Source organism: Notolepis coatsorum (genome assembly GCF_963971535.1).
Source record: "Notolepis coatsorum genome assembly, chromosome: 7".
In the NCBI taxonomy this organism is placed as follows: Eukaryota; Metazoa; Chordata; class Actinopteri; order Aulopiformes; family Paralepididae; genus Notolepis; species Notolepis coatsorum.
In genome coordinates, this window is record NC_140171.1 from 114,330,895 (window position 1) to 114,354,319 (window position 23,425).

At 44.4% G+C, this 23,425-nt stretch overlaps 1 protein-coding gene across 1 annotated transcript in view; it reads left to right on the plus strand.

Annotated features, from left to right (window-relative positions):
• Nucleotides 1-6,291: 6,291 nt before the first annotated feature.
• Nucleotides 6,292-23,425, plus strand: part of LOC311232114 (protein AF-17-like) — a gene marked incomplete at its 5' end in the record, with an annotated part of 63,430 nt that continues 46,296 nt past the window's right edge. Inside the window, 11 exons of the mRNA XM_084318801.1 lie at nucleotides 6,292-6,400; nucleotides 7,283-7,362; nucleotides 7,489-7,543; nucleotides 9,057-9,166; nucleotides 12,323-12,426; nucleotides 12,713-12,806; nucleotides 13,001-13,108; nucleotides 13,186-13,299; nucleotides 13,393-13,540; nucleotides 14,833-15,684; nucleotides 16,525-16,730. Coding sequence (XP_084174927.1) covers nucleotides 6,292-6,400; nucleotides 7,283-7,362; nucleotides 7,489-7,543; nucleotides 9,057-9,166; nucleotides 12,323-12,426; nucleotides 12,713-12,806; nucleotides 13,001-13,108; nucleotides 13,186-13,299; nucleotides 13,393-13,540; nucleotides 14,833-15,684; nucleotides 16,525-16,730 — 1,980 coding nt within the window. The remainder of the gene's footprint in view (nucleotides 6,401-7,282; nucleotides 7,363-7,488; nucleotides 7,544-9,056; nucleotides 9,167-12,322; nucleotides 12,427-12,712; nucleotides 12,807-13,000; nucleotides 13,109-13,185; nucleotides 13,300-13,392; nucleotides 13,541-14,832; nucleotides 15,685-16,524; nucleotides 16,731-23,425) is intronic.

The following is a 23,425-nucleotide window of genomic DNA, read 5'->3' on the forward strand; positions in this document are numbered from 1 at the left end:
TTACATTTATTTAACATTTATTTACCCATGCAAGCAAGTAAGAACAAATTATTATTTTATTTATTGTCAAAGTATGCATAATGTTGTGTTAATTACACGACAAGAGATATGTAATGTTAATTACCTGAAATTATTCAGTTTTTGGGGGGGGGGGGGGGGGGGACCCTGCATATATCGGTTGATATCGGTTGATATCGGTATCGGAAATTAAGAGTTGGACAATATCGGTATCGGTAAAAAAGCCAATATCGAGCATCCCTTAATGTTCCTAAACTGAAGCTTCGTTTTACAGTATCGAAAGTAAGTAACGTTAGCGCATAACTAACACTTGAATAACTAAAAAGGAATATAAATATAGGAGAATTTGACAACAAAATTAACTATGATGGCGCAAGGGATTGAGTATATAATAATTATTGTGTACTAATGGCACTGACTTCAACGTAAACTTGAGCTACCGTAGCCTAAGTATTGACTTGCAGCCCTGCAAAACTAATTGTTAGTCCAACATTAGTTTAAAGTTCTGTTATATTTCAATTGCCTTACTTTACATATGGTAACGGTATACTCTTGCTATACAGTCTATGTGGGTATGATGGTAAATAAGGAATGGTGAATATTATGTGTAAATATGTGTATACTAGATAAGAACAGCAGTATTATAGGCATACAGCAGTATTGTACAGCCAGAAATATTATACATGACTATTCTATGCATGTCTAAGCTATTATACAGTATTATACATGAACTATGAGCAATATGCATAAGACTATGAGCTATATGTGGGTATGTCAGGTGGTCTTGATGAGCAAAGTTATGTCTGTGGAATCATATAAGAATGTTCAATTTGACCAATTATGTCCTTTATTTTTCTAGATGCATATCACCATTAAAAATGGCAAATATTGATGTACCACATGCTGCTAGCACTTTCATTGCCCTTTCTGCAATGCATCCTTATTCAAACCAACTAGGTTGAGTAAGTTGAAAAACCACTTGGAGGGGGGGGGGGGGGGGGGGGGGACGACGACGACGACTTTGTTTCTGATTATTGATTACCAATAACCGTGTTCGCCTCAGCAGCCACATTCATTGATCGGCTGGTTGAGTATGAAAACCAGCCCTGATCAGCGTGTAATTTACGTGAAAAAGATCTTACCATGAGCCGGTTGGATCCCCGAGACCATTTCCCAGTTATCGGTCGCCATCTGGTAGATCGATATGTCCATTGGCTGATGATAAATTCCTTTACTGCACACTGAAATCCGCGATCCAAAACGTATTCCAAGCTACAGGCTGCACATCCAGAATCCAGCTAACTGGAAACTCCATTGAAAGTCAAAAAAAATAATGCACCGTTCTGCCACAGGGCACACTGCATTATCGAGACAGCGCCCCTAAGAGGATCTGGCCGGTAATGCACTTTTTCGAATTCAAAGAGTAGGGTACATCTGCAGTGCCGCTCGGCGACCTTGAATAGACCTCTGCGACAGGTCCTGCATCATTATTATTATTATTATAATCCGAATGGAGTGATTGACAGTGTCGATCACAGCGCATGCGCGGACCTCATAGCGCAGCCCCCACAGCGCGGCCCTGAGAGCGTTGCTCTCCGGCTGTGCAGCTGGATACTATTGATTTCATCAGAGGATTTCGATATCGCAGTTCTTACCCGGATGCTGAGCTAATAGTGCTAAGTGAGTGGCGAGTCAGTTTATACCAGACAGCCTCCCTCTGCTGGGAGGAATAGACCATTGCAAGGGAATTTCAGCCCGACAGTGCTGATTGATTGATTGATTGAAAACTTTATTAACAGATTGCAGAATGGGTACAATACAGTACAGCTCAATACACACAATTGTTAAGGGGATGCAGACCAGAGAAAGACTTTCGTCTTGTTTCCACCAGGGTCCCCCATTTTCAATTCATCAGGACATATATGACATACATGACATACAGATAGTCAGTACTGCTACATCTATGCATTTATGACATACCAGATTTGCAAATACAGTACTGTTTGTGATACAGAAGGAGTCAAGAAAAGGGAGTATATACATTTGACGTAGAAACTGTACATTGGAGGAGGTTGGGTGGGGGGGGTTGGGTACACTGGGATATTGACAACCATACTGGTGCTAATAAGCATCCTTGTACATCAGCACTCCAGGAGGGTTTAGAAAGCTAAAACATATAAAACAATAAGAGACATGGTTTAAAACGGAATAAAATAAATAATAAAAAGACTTGGAGAATAAAATAAATGGTCAATTGTTGCATTTATATAGCTCTTTTATCCAAAGCGCTTTACAATTTGTTCCTCACATTTTTACCCATTCACTCACACATTCACACACCGATGGCGGAGGCGACCACGCAAGGTGACGACCTGCTCATCGGGAGCAGTTAGTGGTTAATGTCTTGCTCAAGGACACTTTGACATGCTCCCTGGGAGAAGCGGGAATCAAACCGCCACCGGGAACCTCCAGAAAACCAGACGACTGCTCTACCTACCGAGTACCTACTGTCGCCCCAAATAAATAAATTCCCTTTAAAATGCCCAAGGATGTAGGTTTGGTTTTAACATTGGAGGGGACACTTTAAGCAGGGGGTCTGGGTGTCCTCCCCTAGGAAAACACTTAATTTCCTGCATTGTGGTGTACTTTTATGCACCAATGTGTGCCTTTACTGCATCAATTTAGGGTGGGAATGTCTTTATTTATGTAAAGGAAAAGACAACATTCAGGTACCCACTGACACAAATATAATGGAATATAGTAAGGCTCTCAAGCATTCTGTATTGGCATGTGGGGAAGTAGCAGTCATTAAGTCAGCATGTCAACTCCATCAGGCTGTGATGGCAGACGTCAACCACGTGACAGGGACACTGTCACACCTCGCTAGTGTGTGGGCCCTAATCCAGCTGTCACCGCAGTATCTGTCCTCTCCATCAGCAACAGTTTCCTTTTCTCTCTCTCTCTCTCTCCCTCTCTCTCTATCTCATCTCCCTCTCTCTCTCTCTCTCTCTCTCTCTCTCTCTCTCTCTCTCTCTGAAGTGACGCCTGTGAAGCGAGCTGCGATCACACGCCATGATGCCTAAATATCGACTTAAAGGCTCAATCCACCGTTTCGAAAAGGGGCAGTCCTCTCTTTCCCTCTCTTTGGATGTCCTCAGAGATTGAGTTCAGGGCTAGTTCTATTTTAGATGCTACCAAATGATTTGATGAGTTGGAATTTGAAAGTAATCTTGTTAACTCAGAAAATGTGCATAGGTTTTACTAAGGTTAGATATCATGTTAGAATAGGGTAATAATCAGAGAATGATTAGTCTCGGGTCATTGATCGTGGCAGGCACAGCTATACCGACGGATCAAAGTTGAACGCCAAAGAAACTTGTATGGAGGGCGGTGTTGGTCTCAATTCACTCTCAATGCAATGCTTTCAGGAAACTAGATTCTCTTAACCCTTTCACTATCACACTACAGAAGGTTAACCCTTTCACTACCACACTACAGAGTAGTGTGGTAGTGATTGATTGATTGATTGAAAACTTTATTAACAGATTGCGGAATGGGTACAGTACAGTACAGCTCAATACATACAATTGTTAAGGGGATGCAGACCAGAGAAAGACTTTCGTCTTGTTTACATCAGGGTCCACCTGAAAGGTTAACCTTCTGTAGTGAAAGGGTTAACCCTTTGTTGTGTGGCAGTGAAAATGGTTAACCTTATGTATTGTCGCAGTGAAAGGGTTAACCCTTTGGTAGTGAGGTAGTGAAAGGGTTAACCCTTTGTTGTGTGGCAGTGGAAGGGTTAACTACCTGTACTGTCTGTGGTAGGCCAAGAAACACCTGGAAACGTTCCACACTCCAAGATCTAAAGAACATCGGAGTGAGCTGGCAAGAAGCAAAGGCCCTGGCCCAGAAGAGAGTGAGATGGAGAGCTCTGGTGGACGCCCTATGCCCCCCAACGGGGTAAAGAGGATTAAGTCACTGTCTGTGGTAGTAAAAGGTTAACCTTCTGTATTGTCGCAGTGAAAGGGTTAATACATGTAGGCTATGTATACATGTAGGATATTTATTGTAATGCAAATATAACTGAGAGGGCATACCTACCCTCATCTGCACCTTGACTTATTTACACTGTCTACTTGCTCATATGCACATATTCAGAGTTAATTATATTTGTATAATGTTTACACTGCCTATTTTTATTTGTATTTGTATTTTTACTTCCCCACTGTACTATAATTGTATGACCTGTATCATGTCTTCTACTATCACCATGTACCTGTACCTCCCCTCCACCCTCCCCCATGCTGCTATGATGCCTGCATTTCCCCCAAAGGGATCAATAAAGGAATATCTTATCTTATCTCTAATATATTTTGGCACGAGCATGGCTGCTTTCATATCCAATCTATTGTGAAATAATGAGTGAATGCTGTATTATTAGAACATTCATTGTAACCCCTATATACATTTTGTATTGATTGGGGGGAGCGGGGAGGGGGAATGAGAAGAGGACTTGCTTCTATTTATTTGTTCCTTCTCTCAATTTGATGAGAAGTCTGTCATGTCTGTCATTGCATGCATTCATCTGTGTTTCACTACACACATGAGTGCATGCAACACTACTATGATCACCGACATCTAAGAAGAGAGATCCCCCCTTGAATGGCCCTTCTAAGGTTTCTCGCCTCCACACTGCCTGTGGTGCATTTTTTCCTATTGCTAGGTTTTAGTGAGTTTTTCCTTACCTTCGCGTGGGGTATGTCTGGGAGTGTTCGCATTGCATTCATTTATTTTGCATTTATTCTAAATTTGTTGGACCTTATGGTGTTCATGTTTTGTTTCTTGACTTATTGTGATGTTTCTTCTTGACTTGTTTAAAGAAGATGTGTCCGGCCCATGGGGACATTAACGTGTGTTGTCAGGCCTTACAAATAAATTTGATTTGATGTCCCCAGTCCATCATAAAACAAAGGTTTACCAGACACAACATACTCAGCCAGACTTCTTGAAGTAGAAATCAATTAAATACAAAAACTGAGACTTGGTGACATCTGCTGACCTGAATTGGGATTTAGCTTGAGAAGGATTTCACTTCAGAACCAATAACTTTTTACTTGTGGAAATTATCTATGTCAAAATGTACAGGGGACCTGCTCGTAGCCAATACATACAGAACTATTGTTCACAGTCTATAAACAAAATGTATGTGCAGGATGTTTTTCATTTCAGGCCAGGATATGGAATGCTGAAACGATTTGTTTATTGATGTACAAGTAGGGTAAAACTGCAGTGCCGCAGCCCCATACATAGGAGGGGCCTGTACTGTGCGTTGGGGGCCTGTACTGTGCGGTGCACTACTGTGCATGCGAGAAACAAAGTAACATATAATATAGGACACTAGAAACATACGGAACATAAAGTAACATACGGAAAATTTGACCTTTTTGTCTTAAACTGAATATCAATTGGATTAGGAGTAACCAAATAAAGCATTCAATGCAACCAATTGTCTACTAGAATTTTTATCTTAAACTGAATAGCCCTGACTGTTACTCTAAACTTAACCTCTTCTGGATGAGGGCCTAAACTTAACCCTTAGACTAGATTAGAATTACTTTACTTTGTTTCTCGCATGCGCAGTAGTGCACCGCACAATACAGGCCCCCAACGCACAGTACAGGCCGCCAACGCACAGTACAGGCCCCTGTGTATGGAACTGCGGCACTGCAGTTTTATGCTATTGGTACAACAAGCAGCCTGAAATAGCGCCTAAAGATGGCGCTATTGACCTACCAGGCGGTGAGGCTACAGCCAGTGGTTTACAGTCAGTAGGCTACTTGCCTTTTTCAATCACAGGTTCTACTAATCTCCGAAAACAACCGTGTCTGACCGCAACATCCAAATTGGACTTTTCTAATACCGACACCAGCTCACGCACGACACGCTAGCCCACTCACAGAGCGTGGCGAACTGAAAAAACCAACTGAATAGAACAGGTCCGCGAGCCTCTTGCAGTGACTATCATTCAGCAGGAGAGCAGACATGAGCATGCGCACAAGCTCGGCTCCGTGGGGACGGGGAGGACATCACGGAGAGCTCACCGTATCACAACCCCACGCCGAGATTCAGTTCTCCGCTGCTCTATTGCACGACTAACGCGACCACTATGTTTGATATGGCGTTAAAGTTTGGGACTACTTGACACCCCGTCGAGGTTTTTTTTTGGCCATCGCGAAACTGGGTAAAATATCATCATCATATGGGAGCAGGAGCAGCATGCGGGAAATGGTTGGCGGTTGCTGCGTGTGTTCCGATGAGCGCGGCTGGGCTGAGAACCCGCTGGTGTACTGTGATGGACACGGGTGCAGTGTTGCTGTGCACCAAGGTAACAACAAGCTCGCTATTACAATGTAATTACCGTGCGTGCGGGAGGATGGGGTGGTGATGATGATGCGCCCCCTTGCCTGGCTACGTGCGTGCGTGCGTGCGTGTGTCTCTGTTTATGTGTGGGAGGGGGTGTTGTTTCCTTTCTGCACGCCGCGCTGACATGATCAGATAGGGGCATGGTGGAAAATGACACATCAAGCCTTGATGGCGCCGACAATTGAGGGTCGCGATAGTGCATAGTGGCTATTCCGATCCAAAGTTACGCACGTCGTATATACCCGTTAGCTTTTGCTACAGAACACGCGAGGCCTCTTTTGGAGACATTGTTAAGAGTCATTCGTGATTTCAATGTGTCCCCGTGGCTTTGTTTAGATGGTCAGCAGAGTGCAATTACAGTGTCATAGTATAAGGCATTCCTGGCTTTATCCAAATACTTTCTAACAAAAAGCCAAAATGATGATTTGACTGCTTAAAGCACTTGTTTTGTATTGGTCCAGATTATATTCTTAATTTTTCTTTCTTTCTTTCTTTCTTTCTTTCTTTCTTTCTTTCTTTCTTTCTTTCTTTCTTTCTTTCTTTCTTTCTCTCTTTCTTTTTTTCTGTCTTTCTTTCTTTCTTTCTTTCTTTCTTTCTTTCTTTCTTTCTTTCTTTCTTTCTTTCTTTCTTTCTTTCTTTCTGTCATCCTCTCTTAATATCAAGAAGGTTGAAGTAGGCCTACATTGCCATTGTCTTTGAATATATGTAACACTAACAGGTATTGAAGTCACACCAGTAAACAAAGTTGATGGAACTGTATATACTGTATCATTTCACTTAAACTGAACTATAGCTCAATATATATATATATATAATGTGTGTGTGTGTGTGTGTCATCTCCCAGCATGCTACGGCATCGTGCAGGTGCCCACAGGGCCGTGGTTCTGTCGGAAGTGTGAGTCACAGGAGAGAGCGGCTCGAGTAGTGAGTACAGAAGGAGCCCAACAAGCCTGTATAACGTGGTTTCTGTTATTGTTATTGTCTCATCACTGCCGCTGTTTTAACTTGTCGCGACGCATGGCGAGCTGAGCCTTCTCTCTCTTGCCCTAGAGATGTGAGCTGTGCCCCCACAAAGATGGCGCCCTCAAGAGGACAGACAGTGGAGGTAAACATCTGGACGATGCCCCTGTTGCACACCATTCCTTCCATACCTCCTTCTCTCTGTCTCGCTCCTACCCCTTCTCTCTGTCTCCCTCCTACCCCTTCTCTCTGTCTCCCTCCTACCCCTTCTCTCTGTCTCGCTCCTACCCCTTCTCTCTGTCTCCCTCCTACCCCTTCTCTCTGTCTCCCTCCTACCCCCTCTCTCTGTCTCCCTCCTACCCCTTCTCTCTGTCTCCCTCCTACCCCCTCTCTCTATCTCCCTCCTACCCCCTCTCTCTGTCTCCCTCCTACCCCTTCTCTCTGTCTCCCTCCTACCCCCTCTCTCTATCTCCCTCCTACCCCCTCTCTCTGTCTCCCTCCTACCCCTTCTCTCTGTCTCCCTCCTACCCCTTCTCTCTATCTCCCTCATACCCCCTCTCTCTGTCTCCCTCCTACCCCTTCTCCCTGTCTCCCTCCTACCCCCTCTCTCTATCTCCCTCCTACCCCTTCTCTCTGTCTCCCTCCTACCCCTTCTCTCTATCTCCCTCCTACCCCCTCTCTCTGTCTCCCTCCTACCCCTTCTCTCTATCTCCCTCCAACCCTGTCTCTCCATCTCACTCCTACCCCCTCTCTCTGTCTCCCTCCTACTCCTTCTCTCTGTCTCCCTCCTACCCCTTCTCTCTATCTCCCTCCTACCCCCTCTCTCTGTCTCCCTCCTACCCCCTCTCTCTGTCTCCCTCCTACCCTGTCTCTCCATCTCACTCCTACCCCTTCTCTCTATCTCCCTCCTACCCCCTCTCTCTGTCTCCCTCCTACCCCCTCTCTCTGTCTCCCTCCTACCCCCTCTCTCTGTCTCCCTCCTACCCCTTCTCTCTATCTCCCTCCTACCCCCTCTCTCTGTCTCCCTCCTACCCCCTCTCTCTGTCTCACTCCGACTCCTTCTCTCTATCTCCCTCCTAACCCTTCTCCATCTCACTCTTACCCTGTCTCTCCATCTCACTCCTACCCCTTCTCTCCATCTCACTCCTACTCCTTCTCTCTGTCTCCCTCCTACCCCATCTCTCCATCTCACTCCTACCACTTCTCTCTGTCTCACTCTTACCCCATCTCTCCATCTCACTCCTACCCCTTCTCTCCATCTCACTCCTACCTCTTCTCTCCATCTCACTCCTACCCCTTCTCTCTGTCTCACTCCCACCTCTTCTCTCCATCTCACTCCTACCCCTTCTCTCCATCTCACTCCTACTCCTTCTCTCTGTCTCACTCCCACCTCTTCTCTCCATCTCACCAATCCTCCTGTTCTCGCCATCTCACTCCCAGCTCTTCTCTCCATCTCACTCCTACCTGTTCTCTCCATCTCACTCCCACCTCTTCTCGCTCTCACTGGTCCCCCAGTGTCTCTCCCCCTTAAACTCTCCAAGTGTTCCTTTTATTTTGAACATGAGACCCTATGTTGTGTGTGTGCTTGGCGTGTTTGTACACACGCCTGCCTCTGCATGACTCCGCACACTAACCGTACCCCCCGGTCCTGCCGCCAGGCTGGGCTCACGTGGTGTGTGCGCTCTACATCCCGGAGGTGCAGTTCGCCAACGTCCTCACCATGGAGCCCATTGTCCTGCAGTACGTGCCCCACGACAGATACATCAAGGTACTGACCCACACACCGCGAGCGCAACCGACAGTGTCTGTGTCAGTGAGCCTCATCTTTCACCTGTGGATTGCTAGGTCATGTGTTGGTTGTACGCGGAGCGACAGTGGCTCGGGAGGTAGAGCAGTCGTCTGGTAATCCGGAGGTTCCCGGTTCGATTCCCGCTCCTCCCGGGCAGCATGTCGAAGTGTCCTTGAGCAAGACACTTAACCCCTAATTGCTCCCGATGGGCAGGTTGGCACCTTGCATGGTTGCCTCCGCCGTCGGTGTGTGAAGTGAATGGGTAAAATGTGAGGAAATGTGGATAAAAGCACTATATAAATACAGCCATTTACCATTAATACGCTGAATGTGATGTATTTTGTAGCCCTCGTATAGCCCCACCCTCTACCCCCACCTGCCACTCTGTATAGTCTTTGATCATTGGTAGCGTGCTAAGTGGCAGTAGGCTACGTCTCCAGCAGCCTTAAATGCCTTTAGAGATAATGGTCTTGTTGATTGATTTCCACGACTACCCCAAAAAGAAATATTGATATTCAACATATGCGCACTTTGAATGAATGCTTAATATTATCGTATTATATCTTTACTGGAGTTAATGTCCGGTTACCAGCATCCTGTATGTGTGTGTGTGTGTGTGTGTGTGTGTGTGTGTGTGTGTGTGTGTGTGTAGGGATGGGAATCGAAAACCGGTTCCCGTTGGGAACCGGTTCCTAATTGGCCGATGCCTGGAACCGTGTGGCTCCTGTGACTTTCGATTCCCTTATCGCTGCCTACAGTTGCGCAATAACGTTACGTTAGCATGTAGCCATGGCAGACTCTATTTGATTCCTTAAGGGCTCGAAATTGCCTGGGTTTTGGTAATATGCTCCCGAAATGCTCCCGCTGTTTGGCTACTTCTATGTGCAGTGAAAACTACTTGAATGCTTTAGAACAGTCATTGATTTAGTTTAGGGTGAGCTAAAATTAGCCGCGGAGCTATCGCTAGCTAACGTGAGCTAACGCTATTTAATCAAGCTCACAAAGAGAGATAAACAGCTGACAGCGGATAGTACAGGTACAAATACAATAAAACAGCGGGTGGGGACTGTTGTGTAAACCTTGTACTCTTTAGTTCACATATAATAAGAGCCGGATTGTTTGTTTACTAAGTCTCTACTAGTCTACTCTGAGTCCGTCAGACAGGAAGTACCATGGTGCAACATACAAATGTGTCCGTGTAGCAACACAAGCCAATACTTTAAAGGACAGGGGCCCGGGGAGGGAGCTCTCTCTCTCTCTCTGTGTGTGTGTGTGTGTGTGTGTGTGCGTGTGTGTGTGTGTGTGTGTGTGTGTGTGTGTGTGTGTGAGAGAGAGTGTGAGTGAGAGACAGAAGTCAGAGGAATAACAACCTGTTATTCAATAGATTAAATTCGTTTAAGAATAAAAAAAATAAATACATTTTAAGAGAATCTCAAATACATTATTTTATTTAAGTGTAGGCTATAGTTAATGTTTTATTTTTTACAGTTTTTGTATTTTTCTGACATGGGGGCTCAACAATAAATGACAATCAGAAATGTCAAGTTGCATGTTGTTATTCTAACCAGCTTAGACCCCGACGCTCTGCATCTTCTGGCCGCCTCAGACCTACTCCTATCCGAGCTCCGGGAGGGTCATCAAAGAGAAGTCGCCTATTCTCAGTCCTTGCCCCACAATGGTGGAATGAACTACCCACCCCAGTTAGGACAGCCGAATCACGTCCAATCTTTCGCCGTCGACTAAAGACGCACTTCTTCAACCATTATCTGAATAAAAAAATATATATCTAACCCTAACTAACCGTACTGTCATGCACTTGTCCTAATAAACTAACCTACACTGTAGCACTCAACACTTTGATGAACATTGTTGCTCAGCTGATAGAGTTGTGCCCTTCCTGATGGCTTGTCGTACAGAACTTGTAAGTCGCTTTGGATAAAAGCGTCAGCTAAATGACTAAATGTAGTTCTGTTGCATTTCCAATTTATTTATTTAAATTATAAATTGATCAGGTATCGATAAGGGAATCGATAAAGAATCGAATCGATAAGCAGAATCGATAATGGAATCGTATCGATAAAATCCTATCAATTCCCATCCCTATGTGTGTGTGTGTGTGTGTGTGTGTGTTTGTGCGTGCGTTTGTGTGTGTGTGTGTGTGCGCAGGAGCATATCCATGGATACGTGCACTGTATGTATGCGAGTGTCTGTGTGACTCTCAATGGGCCTGGTTTCATATTACTGTGTCAGCTACAGTAAATTGCATGCAGCTTTGCCCTGTCAGAGCCATTCATCCAGATTTGCTGCCTGCATTCCTAGACAGCATTTCAATGGACAGTGAAAACTTGAGAAGCACTCTTCCTCTTACATACAGACCCAGATGCTTGTCTCTCTGGCCTTGCATTACATCGCTGACATCTTATGAGGGGGGGGGGGGGGCTTGGGCCTGGAGCTGGTGGAAGAGTAGAGAAAGAGAGAGAGAGAGTTGAAGGAGGAAGGTAAAGAGCCCGCTGTTCCTTTGTCCAGCACCTGTTGCTAGGCCTCTCTTGCCCCCTACCAGCAGCCCCCTCTCTCTGGGTAGAGACTGATTCGAAGTACAAAGTGACAGTGTGTGTGTGTCTGTGTGTCTGTGTGTGCGTGCGCATGCATGTATCTGTGTGTATGCATGTTTTGCACGTGTGTGTTTATATATATATATATATATATATATATATATATATATATATATATATATATATATATATATATATATATATACATTTGTGTGTGTGCACGTAAGCATGTGTGTGAGTGTGTGTAGAATGTTTCATAGATTTCATATCAGACAGTGAGTTTGGCCTGATGGCACGCGCAACCTTCCCTGGATTATTCCCAGGATTAACACCATCCTAATTTCTTGGCTGCACATTGAATCAAGCTGGCAGACAGTCTGCCACCTCCCCCTACCCCACCCCACCCCCCCGACAATACAACTTCTCTCACAACAATAAGAATGCAGATGTATTGACACTGTTAAGTAAACGTAGTCGGTGTCAACTTGGTGTCTATGAACATTTTAAAACATGTAATTTATATAATATAATTTATTATGTTACCTGCATTATTTCACTCAGCCCTTTGTATTTGCTGCACTAGACCTGTTACATCTGTGAGGACCACGGGCGGGAGAGCAAGGCTGCCTGCGGGGCCTGCATGACCTGCAACAGACAGGGCTGCAGACAGGCCTTCCATGTCACCTGGTAAGTATTTAAGCGTGTGCATGAGTGTATCTGTGTGTGTGTGTGTGTGTGTGTGTGTGTGTGTGTGTGTGTGTGTGTGTGTGTGTCTGTGTGTGTGTGTGTCTGTGTGTGTGTGTGTGTGTGTATACATAGAACTCTTTGGAGTGTGTGTGTGTGTGTGTGTGCGCACGTGCATGCTCGCATGTGTGTGTGCATGTGTATTTGTGTGTGTGTATACGTGCATTTGTGTGTGTGTGCGCGCGCTCTCCCCCTTTCCTCTCCTGTCTGACCCCGTGACCTTGTGCAGTGCTCAGATGGCTGGTCTGCTGTGTGAGGAGGAGGGCCCCGAGGCTGACAATGTGAAATACTGTGGCTACTGCAAGCATCATTACAGCAAGATGGTAAGACATGTGGAAGGGGTTTGGCCATGTAGAGGCCGTGCACACCACGCATATACATTACATAGCGAGGAATCACCACCGCTTCACTAAAGGAATCGTTTTACTCCGCACACGCTGCCCAATAGGTGATCCGCAGCCAGCTGTTTACGTTCAGCTTTTAGACACTCCTTTTTGTCTTCCATTGGCTTGTGCAGCAGAAGAAGTTGCGCAGCGGGGATACTACAGGCAGTCCCTTTGGCCACGCCAGGGGGCGCCCCAGCTCCCCTTTGCAGGACAAACACCACCACCACAGACAAAGGAAGGTAAGGTTGTTTGCGAGGGTCATTTAGATACGATGTCCTCACTCCTTCCTGGTACAGTATGTTAACTTTCTTAAAAGAGTTTTATTTGCCCCCCCTCTTTTCAGAGTCATAAAGACAAGATGCGACAGAAGGAGCGGTACAAGAAGTCGCCCGATACCCTGGGTTCTTCATTGACCAGCAGCCTGGACAAGGTAAGAAAAGTAAACTTGCCGGTAGAAGCATAGACTCCTATGGCATCTTAACACTAACATGTCTTTTCTGTGATCTGTCTGGTCTTGACACAGCTCTCCTCCAGTCACCACGGCAGCAAAGATGGCGAAGGGAAACCCAAGAAACTGAGCTCTCACAGTTTGGGTCATCGCAGTAAGAAGACTGGAAGCACTGGCAAGAGCTGCTCCTCCTCCTCCTGCTCCTCTAGTCCATTCAACACAGGTACCTGATGGGGAACGAAATGGGACCCAGAATAGTTCCTTGGGGCACTCCACAGCTAACCTTTGCTAAGGAGGTGGTAGAGCTTCCCAGGGTGACATAAATGGCTCTACCACCTCATATACTTTGTGGTACAGTATATGATATAAACCAATTCATCACAATATTTGTAATGAATTAAATGATTAAATAACAATTGTTAATTAAGACCAGGGGCGGCTACGTGGCGTAGTGGGCAAGGCGCTCGCCACGAAATCTGGAGACGCTGGGCTCGCCTGTTCGAGCCCAGCGCTCCACATTTGCTTTCAGTTTAGCTGGTCGTCCGTACTAATGCACATTGGCCGTATTAGGGGGTGGGAAACTGATGGGTGGGGATTCGGGCGTTGTGGACAGCGACTCCTACAGGTCGGTTGGTGCGCCTGCGCAGTGGAATCAGGAAGTGTCGGGGGCAGCGTGAGCCTCCCACGCGTTACTCCTCACCACTGAGAGATCGAGCTGCGCAGGTGAAAAGATGCGACTGCTGTTACCTCAAGTACCGGAGGGGACTTGTGCTATGTATGACTTAGTCCACATTGCAGCCTGCTTGTGGGAGGCAAGAAACAGCGTTCGTGACAGGGGAGGGTTGAATTGGATGATACGAAATTGGGATGGGAGAAAATATAGAAAATGGGAGAAAAAGTGGATAAAAAAAAGAAAAATTGTTAATTAAGACTGTTGTGGTGTTGAAAGAGAAATGATACAATGAAATATATTTTCAACCTGAGACCCATTGGCCTAATTTTCTGTGAAGAATGAGAGAGCATATGAAAGAGCAAACTTTCATTGAATGCTCACCCCTCACACACATCTATATTACATGTGTGGTGTTTGGGTCCACAAAAGTGTGGAAATTGTAGGTGAAAACAAGTAAATATGGTAAATATGAAACAAAAAGGTTCACTGTGTACCTTACCCGTTTGCATCTATCTTCTTTCATTTATATTTGTTGAAGATAAACATGATTTATTCCACTCATGTCTGGAAAAGGAAAAAAACAAATAGCACTTTTATTGATAAATGTGATCTAGCAGAGGTAAATGGTAAATATGACCCATATGTGCCGTCTATATAGCTTAAGTTACATCTGTTAAGTATTTCGTACATAAATTGTTATGGCTGTATTGTTTTATAACCAGACCCTCGGACATGTGGTGTATAACAGAAGAACACAAACAAAACACAAACACGGCACAAGGGTCAATATGATGTTAAACTGCCAGGTTTATGTTGTGTGTTTGACTAATGTGTTCCTCCAGGTGGCGGGTCCCTCTCGTCAGCGCAGGACTTCCTGCAGTTCTCTTCCTCCCGTCTCGAGCGTGACCACGACCGAGGAGGAGGAGGAGAAGGAGGAGGAGGAGACGATCACAGTACAGAGGAGCGCAAGGAGCGTCACCGGCGGACAGTAGCTCAGGAGGAGGAGGTGGAGAAAGAGGAAGAGAAAGATGAGGAGGAGGAGGAGGAGGAGGAGGAGGAAGGGGACAGTAAATACCACAAGCCCCCGGCGCTGACCCCCGCCGAGGGACCCCACGCGGGGTCACAGCAGGGTCACGACAGGTCGGAGGGCAATGCCAGCCCCTTTGAGACCAAGGTCACCATCTCTACCTTTGGATCTATAATGCGCATCACCTCCTCCTCCTCGGGGCTGGCCGGCGGCAGCAAGATCCGTAAGATCTCCTCCTCCTCCAGCGGCGGGGACTACAAGCCTTCCAAGCCTTCCCTCTGCAAGCCTTCGCACTTGACCACGCCCCCTATCCTGGAGGAGGCGGGCCTAGAGGAGGACAAAGCCACGCCCACGCCTCCGCCACCACTTCCCCGGGAAAGGAGGCACCGCGGCAACAAGAAGAGCCGCCACGGCCCGGGGCGCCCGCGCGGGAGCAAGAACCGGGAGAGGAGGGATGAGGAGCACAATCACCACCACGCAGCGCCTCCTCTTCCTCCGCCCCCAGCCTCCTCCTCCTCACTTTTCCCCAGCACATCCTCCTCCCTACCCCACCTTGCCTTCCCCTCCACTCTGCCTCCCGCCACCACCGCCTCCTCCTCCTCCTCCTTTTCTTCCTCCTCAACCGGGAGTTTCTCCACAAGCCGCGGCAACTCGTTGCTGGGCTCCGGTGAGTCTGTGAGGGGGGGGGGGGGGGTGTGTGTGTGTGTGTGTGTGTGTTTGCAGCTTGACTAGAGACTGATAACATAAAATTATGCCAAGTTAGCTCCAAAGATATCACACCACAGAGATACAGTAAAACGAAAGTAATGTTAGTCTTTCAACATTTTGTTGAACAATTATTTTCTTAAGATTTTCAGGCAGTTCAGAATCTGTTTTGTAAAGCTGTCTCATAGTATTTGTGTAATCTGTAAGATGTTGAGATACTGTTCCAGATGGTGGTGCACTGTCGACACTCTTACATACGTCAATAGTAGACTTCCTGCCCTAGTTACACTCCCTGGTTCTATCACCACTTTGTGTGTGTGTGTCCGTGTGTGTATATGTATGTTCATTCATTCATTCATTCAAACCATTATTTATTATCGAAAAGGACAATTGAGGTCACCCTCATTTTCGATGTCGTTGAGACTTACAGATATTTTAATTCATAAATTTTTATTTGTACAATATAATAATAATAATAATTAATAATAACTATCTATATAGCACCTTTCACACATGGACCGCAGCCCAAACACCCCACACATCAATCCCCACCACATCCCCATCCAAGACACACCCCCTGATAAAGCACATCATGACCGAAGGAAAACGCAAACAGTGCGTGCCACTCACACCACCATGCACAGCGACGGGAATGCCACCCCCGCAGGCCACCCCCCATCTCCCCCGCTCCTGGCAACCTCGCCACCACGAGGAAACCAGCGAATGTGTGTGTGCACTTGCTTCTGTGCTTATGCCTGTATTGAAAATAAAATGTCTCTCTCGCTCTCTCTTTCTCCCTCAGGCATCTACACCAGTCTCAAAGACCCACTCAGGTTGGGTGGTGGTGTTTGCAGTACCGCTCTGTCCCTTGGTGGAGGAGTGTGCAGTACTTCGTTGTCCCTGGGTGGTGCCGGGGGTGTGTGCAGCACTCCTCTCTCCTCAGGACTCCTCCCGTCCCTCGCCTCCACACTGTCTCTTCCTGCAGTCAATTCCGTCTCAAATGCACAGGTACTGCAAAAACACAGAAAGGAAATGTATAGTAGTACCGATGACGGATGCACCAGTGTTGATATCAGGCCGCTACCTACTTCTGCATCGAACATTGTACATATGTCTAAACTGAACACTGTGACCTCTTTTTTTACTTCTAATTTTACTATGTTTTTATTTCATACTTATCTTGTCTTGCACAGTCTCTGGAGTGCAACAGTAAGAAGCATTTTGTACAAAAGTATTCTGTACTTCTGTATGACAACTATTAAAGAAACTTGAACTTGAAACTTGAACTATGAACCAAATCAGATGACTTGACTTGAGCTGCCCGTTTTGTCATTTCTACCACAAGCCGTGTATAACATGTCTGAAATCAAAGAAGCAAAACGACTTGGTTTTCTTCATTCCTGGCATGTTAGATCTCTCTGATGGAGATAAATATATGATCCAATCTATCATCTATCTATTTATCTTTTGTCCAATGTCGAGTCACTAATGATCTAAATCTATGCTGTTCATTATTGTTTAGTAATCAGCACACATATTTTATATTATTGCCCGCGAACATTTTCCTAAACATCCCTTACAAATATTTTGCTTTGTTTACATTTGAGTTTTTTTGCACTTTATGGTGATAAATCATAGAATTATATAGAAGAAACCAAGCCAGAAATCATCTCCTGGTTGTACTAACAAAGACATAGCTCCTTAGAAAACTCTCTAAATTTTTTTTATTCAAAGCTTCTTTATTAACAATGTTGCCTGTGATGGACCAAGCAGCCAGAAGATGCAGAAGATGGTGCAGGCAAAAATAAGGGATTTTATTTACCCAAACAAAGGTTTAACAAATACATAATTTTCAAACAGAATATAAATGGGCCCAAAAAATAGAAGGCAGGACAAAAACAGACCGGAACTGAAAGAAAGCCAACTCACAAATGGTAAACTCAGCTATATAGGTCCTGGCCAGAAACATAAACATAGGCAGGTTAATTAATACAATTAATATTTTACTGAAATATCTAAAAATGTTGATGAATCTAATAAACAATAAACACACAACATACAACATATCTACTGAACTGAACAACCAATAATCTTAAGAAATAAAGAAATACATAACATAACAAACAAAATCACACAAGAATGAACCCCCCCTGACATCCCCCGCGACTTGGTTCGGTCCACCACACCCATCCGGCTATTTAGTGTGGACCAGTCGCAGCTGCTCCCTTTGCCCTGAGGACGGTGTGGCTGCAGACTCAAACAAACAAACACGTGAGAAACGGGATGCGTGCCATGTAAGTCAGTTAACCCTTTCACTGCCGCACTACAGAAGGTTAACCCTTTACTATCACACTACCGACCAACGGGTAGTAAGTTCAAGTTTCTTTATTAGTTGTCATACAGAAGTACAGAATACTTCTATACAAAATGCTTCTTTCTGTTACGCTCCAGAGACTGTGCTAGGCAAAAATAGATAAGTATAAAATAAGTATAGCAAGTATAAAATGGAAGTCAAGTACGTCAAGTAGTAAAGGGTTAACCTTCTGTAGTGCGGCAGTGAAAGGGTTAATAAAGATTGAATATGATATCAGTACGCAAATCTATGTGTTGTGTGTCTTTATGTGAAATAGAAATAGTGTAACTACTGTATGTGCATCATGAATGTAAACATGTACAAACATCAACTATGGGAGAGAACTAAACCACACAATAAGGGTGAGGGAACAAGTTAACATGGGTGCGGCGCACAGACTCATCCGTCACATTGCCAAAGCGGTTTATAACATAATACAAAAAAAGGATGTCAAAACAAAACACAAGTTTCATAAAATGTAATAATGATTATAATAAATAGAAAGGTTGACTCCAAATTAGCAGTACAATACACTACAGAATGTACCTAAAAGGATTTGACATTAAGTCACAACGCAGTCCCTCATGCTGACACATACTGGGCAGGGGAGCATGTCTATGTTCCCCGGGTCCTATGTTCCCCGGGTTCTATGTTCCCCGCTTTGATTGATTGATTGATTGAACATTTTAGACCACCAGCCCTGATTCCAAACTCTAACCTTAACCAGTTCGAACGAGGGCCTAAGCTTAACCGTTCGAAACAAGGCGGACATTAATAATTAATAAAATAATAAAAATTAATAAAATGTTCAATCTATTAATCAATCAAAGCGGGGAACATAGAACCCGGGGAACATAGGGATGATCCCCTGGGCAGCTAGTCCAGCAGTGGCACCCTCCACTATACAATATATATATAATATAATAGGGATGCCCCGATCGATCGGCCACCGATCGTTATCGGCCGATAATCAGTATAAATATGCGATCGGTGATCAGTGATAATGCTTTATTTTCACCGATCGTCAAACCCGATCTCACTCGCTGTCGCTGAGTTCTGTCTCAGACACCGGTGGTGCGGCGTCTGCTCATTCCTCCAGCCCCTCCCGTACGCATGTAAACACGGGTCTAGTCTAGTGAGACACGGGACACGGGAGGACGGCGTCTCCTTGAGCTAACGTTAGCTTAGCTACCGTTACAAAATGACCCAGTCAACTATTCACTTTTAGTTTAATACATGATGAGGCATTGTCTAACCGAACGGTATCTAGCCGGCCAGCTACCGATAGCTCCTGACATCAACAAACGCTCCAGCAAGTATAGTAGGTATGTATGATACCTGTTAGCTGTTAGCTGTTAGCTCACGTTAGCGCAAGTTAGTTCACTGTTAAAAACGAAATGTCCCATTCTACTAAATAATTCACTGAGGCGTTGTATTAACGTTATATATCCAGCTAGCAGTAGCTACAGATAGCTCCTGATATCAATGTCTTATAACACTGATTCGATGCGTATTCGAGCTGAGGGCTTGCTGAGCACAGTTAAGTAACGTTATACCAATAGGGTCCAGGTGCAGCGCCGGAGAATCCTGGCCATAGCTGGAGGTTACTAGAGTACACACAGACAGTGGAGCTTGTTGCATGGTGGCGATGTCTCGCAGATAATACAAGTACAAGTCTAATTATATAATATATATATTTTATATAAAAAAAAAATTATATAAAATAAATTTTAATTTCTTTTAATCAAAAACGATCGGTATCGGATCGGTATCGGCCGATATGGCTCACGACGATCGGTGATCGGTATCGGTGGCAAAAAACGTGATCGGGGCATCCCTATCAGGGTTTCCATTAGAAAAAATTGTTGCCGGCCTCAGTGTCCGGTAGATTTCAATCTACCGGTCAAATGAGAGAAATTCCGGTCAGAGTTTATTGAGCTTAAAAACAATTGATAGGCAAAAGAATGACAACAAAACAAAAGAATGACATCATCAAGGCATGTAGATTTATAATATTTTTACTTAAAACTAGGCTACTTTTGCGTATAAAGCCATTATATTCCAAATAAAATAAGTCCAGAGACTCCATGCTGCTGCCGAATCAAATAGGTGTCTGTGGGCAGTCGCCCGACAATAATAAACAGCAGTCTGTTATAATCACATTTTTATGAGCTAACGAATTCCGTTATATTGGACATTTGTATTAATTATATCAAGCGAAGAACTGAGAAATTTGGCAGAGAGAGACGGCAACATTATCGTGGGTTTGCGTGACGACTCTCTCTCTCCACCTCCCAACGACTTATTTGCGAGAGTATGTCGATGCAGAGCAGCAGATTCAGCTGTTATTGGCTCTTTTCTGGCTCTATCTGGGGACCGCACAGCAGCGCCCCCCACCCAACATTGAATTGCCAATGGCTGAATTGGAGTACTGCAATGGCCGCTGTAATGGCCGCTGCTGCTCCGGCTCTGCAGCTACACATGCACTCGCAAAACCCAGCACTAAGCTCTCGCTGACAACATTATTATACCTGCTTGGTGAAGCAACGATGAAACAAATGTAATGATTGTTTCGTTCATCGCATAGGCTATTTAATTTTAGCCTATTTTAATACAATTCAAATAATCAAATTGTGCTTAGACTCAGGGAATTATTTTCACCGGACATTAAGACCGGAGAGATTAAATATGTCGGACTTCAACAGATTTTGCCGGTCAAATACCGGTAATTACCGGCTAACGGAAACGCTGATCCCTATAATATAATATATAATAGAGAAAAGTTTGGGATTCTTAAAAATCTTGAATAATTTAAAATCTTAAAATGTATGAATCACGGATGGTGTTAATCTTTTCACAATGTAGGAGAAAAAACCTCCCTGTATTGACTATACTAGAACCAAGAACAAATTACAACCCCAAATTAGGCTACTGACTGGGACGGTGATTCGCAAACTTGTGATCAAGGATCAAGTCTGGAGCTGCTCTATTGACAATGGATGAACTGATTTTGTTGAACTGACGGAATGTTTGTTTTCTTTTTTATATCCAAATGAGCTTTATTCTGGGTGGCCGGATGGCGTAGCGGAGATTGCGCTCGTCACCAATGCAAGAGGCTGCGGTCTCGACTCCCGGAGTCAGCATTGCCTGCGGCTTGGGCCGATCGTCATACTAACTCGTTTGGCTGAGTTAGGGGGAGGGAAGTCGAGGGTGGTAATCTGGCGTTGTGGACAGCGACGCCTACAGGTCAGGTCTGGGCGCCTGCTCAGCGAAAGGCAGGGAATGGTGAAGGCAGTGTGACCTCCCACGCGTTACGCTTCACCAATGAGAGTCCTCGCTGCCAGGTGAAAAGAGAGCCACTGGCTGTCTCCGCATGTGTCGGAGGAAGCATGTGGTAGACCTCAGGGCTCCCTTGACCGACCAGTAGGGGGCACATGCGCGCAACGACCAGGTAGGGGAGGGGGGAATTGGCATAACGACTAAATTGGGATGGGGAGAAAACACAGAAAAATCAGGAGGAGAAAAAGAGGATTACATTTTTTCTTTTTTTTAAACATTTACTCAATAACTGTCAAACTAAATGAATGTGTTCAAAACAGTTTATAGTTCCTGGATGCGTGTGAGATTATGTGCAAAATAAATCAGCATTGATTTTTGACATGTGTCGGAGGAAGCATGTGGTGGACTTCAGGGTTCCCTTGTACCGACCAGTAGGAGGAACATGCGCACAACAACCAGGTAGGGGAGGGGGGAATTGGCATAACGACAAAATTGGGATGGGGAGGAAAATAGAAAAATCAGGCGGAGAAAAAGAGGATAGAAAAAAATTATTAGCTTTATTCTATAGTAGTGGTCTCAGTTCTGAAACAGAACATGTACCTCAGGGCTGTACACTGCGACGAGATTATCGCAAATTGCCCCTTAATTTGGCCCGTGCGAGTGGAAAATAATATTTGGGGGCAACCTTGCGAGTAGTGATTTCAACCCTTCATTCGCATTTCACTCCTAAATTAATCCATACAAATTGGATAAAAAAAATAGTAAAACATTAGCCTACAACCAGGGCTGTACAGTGCGACATAATGTCACGCCCATGCTATGAAAGAATCTGTCGGCGATGAGCCTGTGTGGAAAAAAAGATTTGCGTGTGGAGTGAATCTGGCCCACGCAACTTGGTAGTTGTAGTCTATCGTGCGATTAAATACCATGTCCTGTCTGCGTAGAGTCCATACATCCAACACCAAATCCCATAATTCCTAGCAAACAATCTAAACGAAACTGAATGTTGCATCGTCAAAGAAGAACTTCCTTTCAATAAGTTTAAGCCGCTAATTTTGCTCTCATACAGGTCAATTAAAGCTTTTTGATTAGAGTCTTTCCTTCGAGCTAAGTTGAACTGAACATTTCACTGTCAAAAGCACAAACTTAAACAAGGTTGCGTCGCAACACGGTTTTCAAAATAAAGGTCACATACAAATACCGTAGTAGGCCTTTCAATTCGTATACAAAAAAGTCCCAGATATACATAAACACTAATTGGCATAGATCTCTATAAACGGCCCAACACATTGATCACTTTAGGCACACCCTGAAACCAGTAACATCACAAATATGAAGCGGGTAATTACCCATAAAAATAATAAACCTTTCATGTGGTTATTTACAATAATAATAATTCATTTTATATATAAAGCACTTTTCATTGTGAAACAAAGGTATGCAGAGTTTCTTGTCCTCCTGATTAATGCAATGGTGTGTGTGTTGTGATGATCTCATTCAAGGAGCACTACAAGCGCGCGCACACACAGTTTGTTGTTTTTGTTCTATTAGTGATTTACACACTTTCTCAGTTGGTTCATTATAAAAGATACAAACCTGAAAACAAACGCACTTAAATGTTAAATAAAAGGACCACAGTAATGAGGCAGGAGGAACATATTTTTTTAATAATGGTAAAATAGTTATTTAAAAATGTGCCCCTAAAAAATATTCTTTGCCCCTAAATTTCTCATTTAGGGGCAAGTGTGCCCCTAGTGAAAAAGCTTAGCATACAGCCCTGTACCTATAAACTCAGAACATTCCCCTGTATGATGTCAGTTAGGGCACCATGTGTATACTGCAACTTGTGCCGGTCTAAACCACATTTCATTCTTGCATGAGGAAGGATAATAATGATAATCTAGCGTTGATTTCAGGATGATTAGATAATCAGGCAAAAAATGACAACGTGATAACTGGATTTCACTAAAGGGCTATTATCGCAACTTTTCCTGGGAATAGTAAGAATCACCCAAACTATACTCATATTCAAAACGGTATAAAACGGAAATGTACGGATGAAAAAACAATC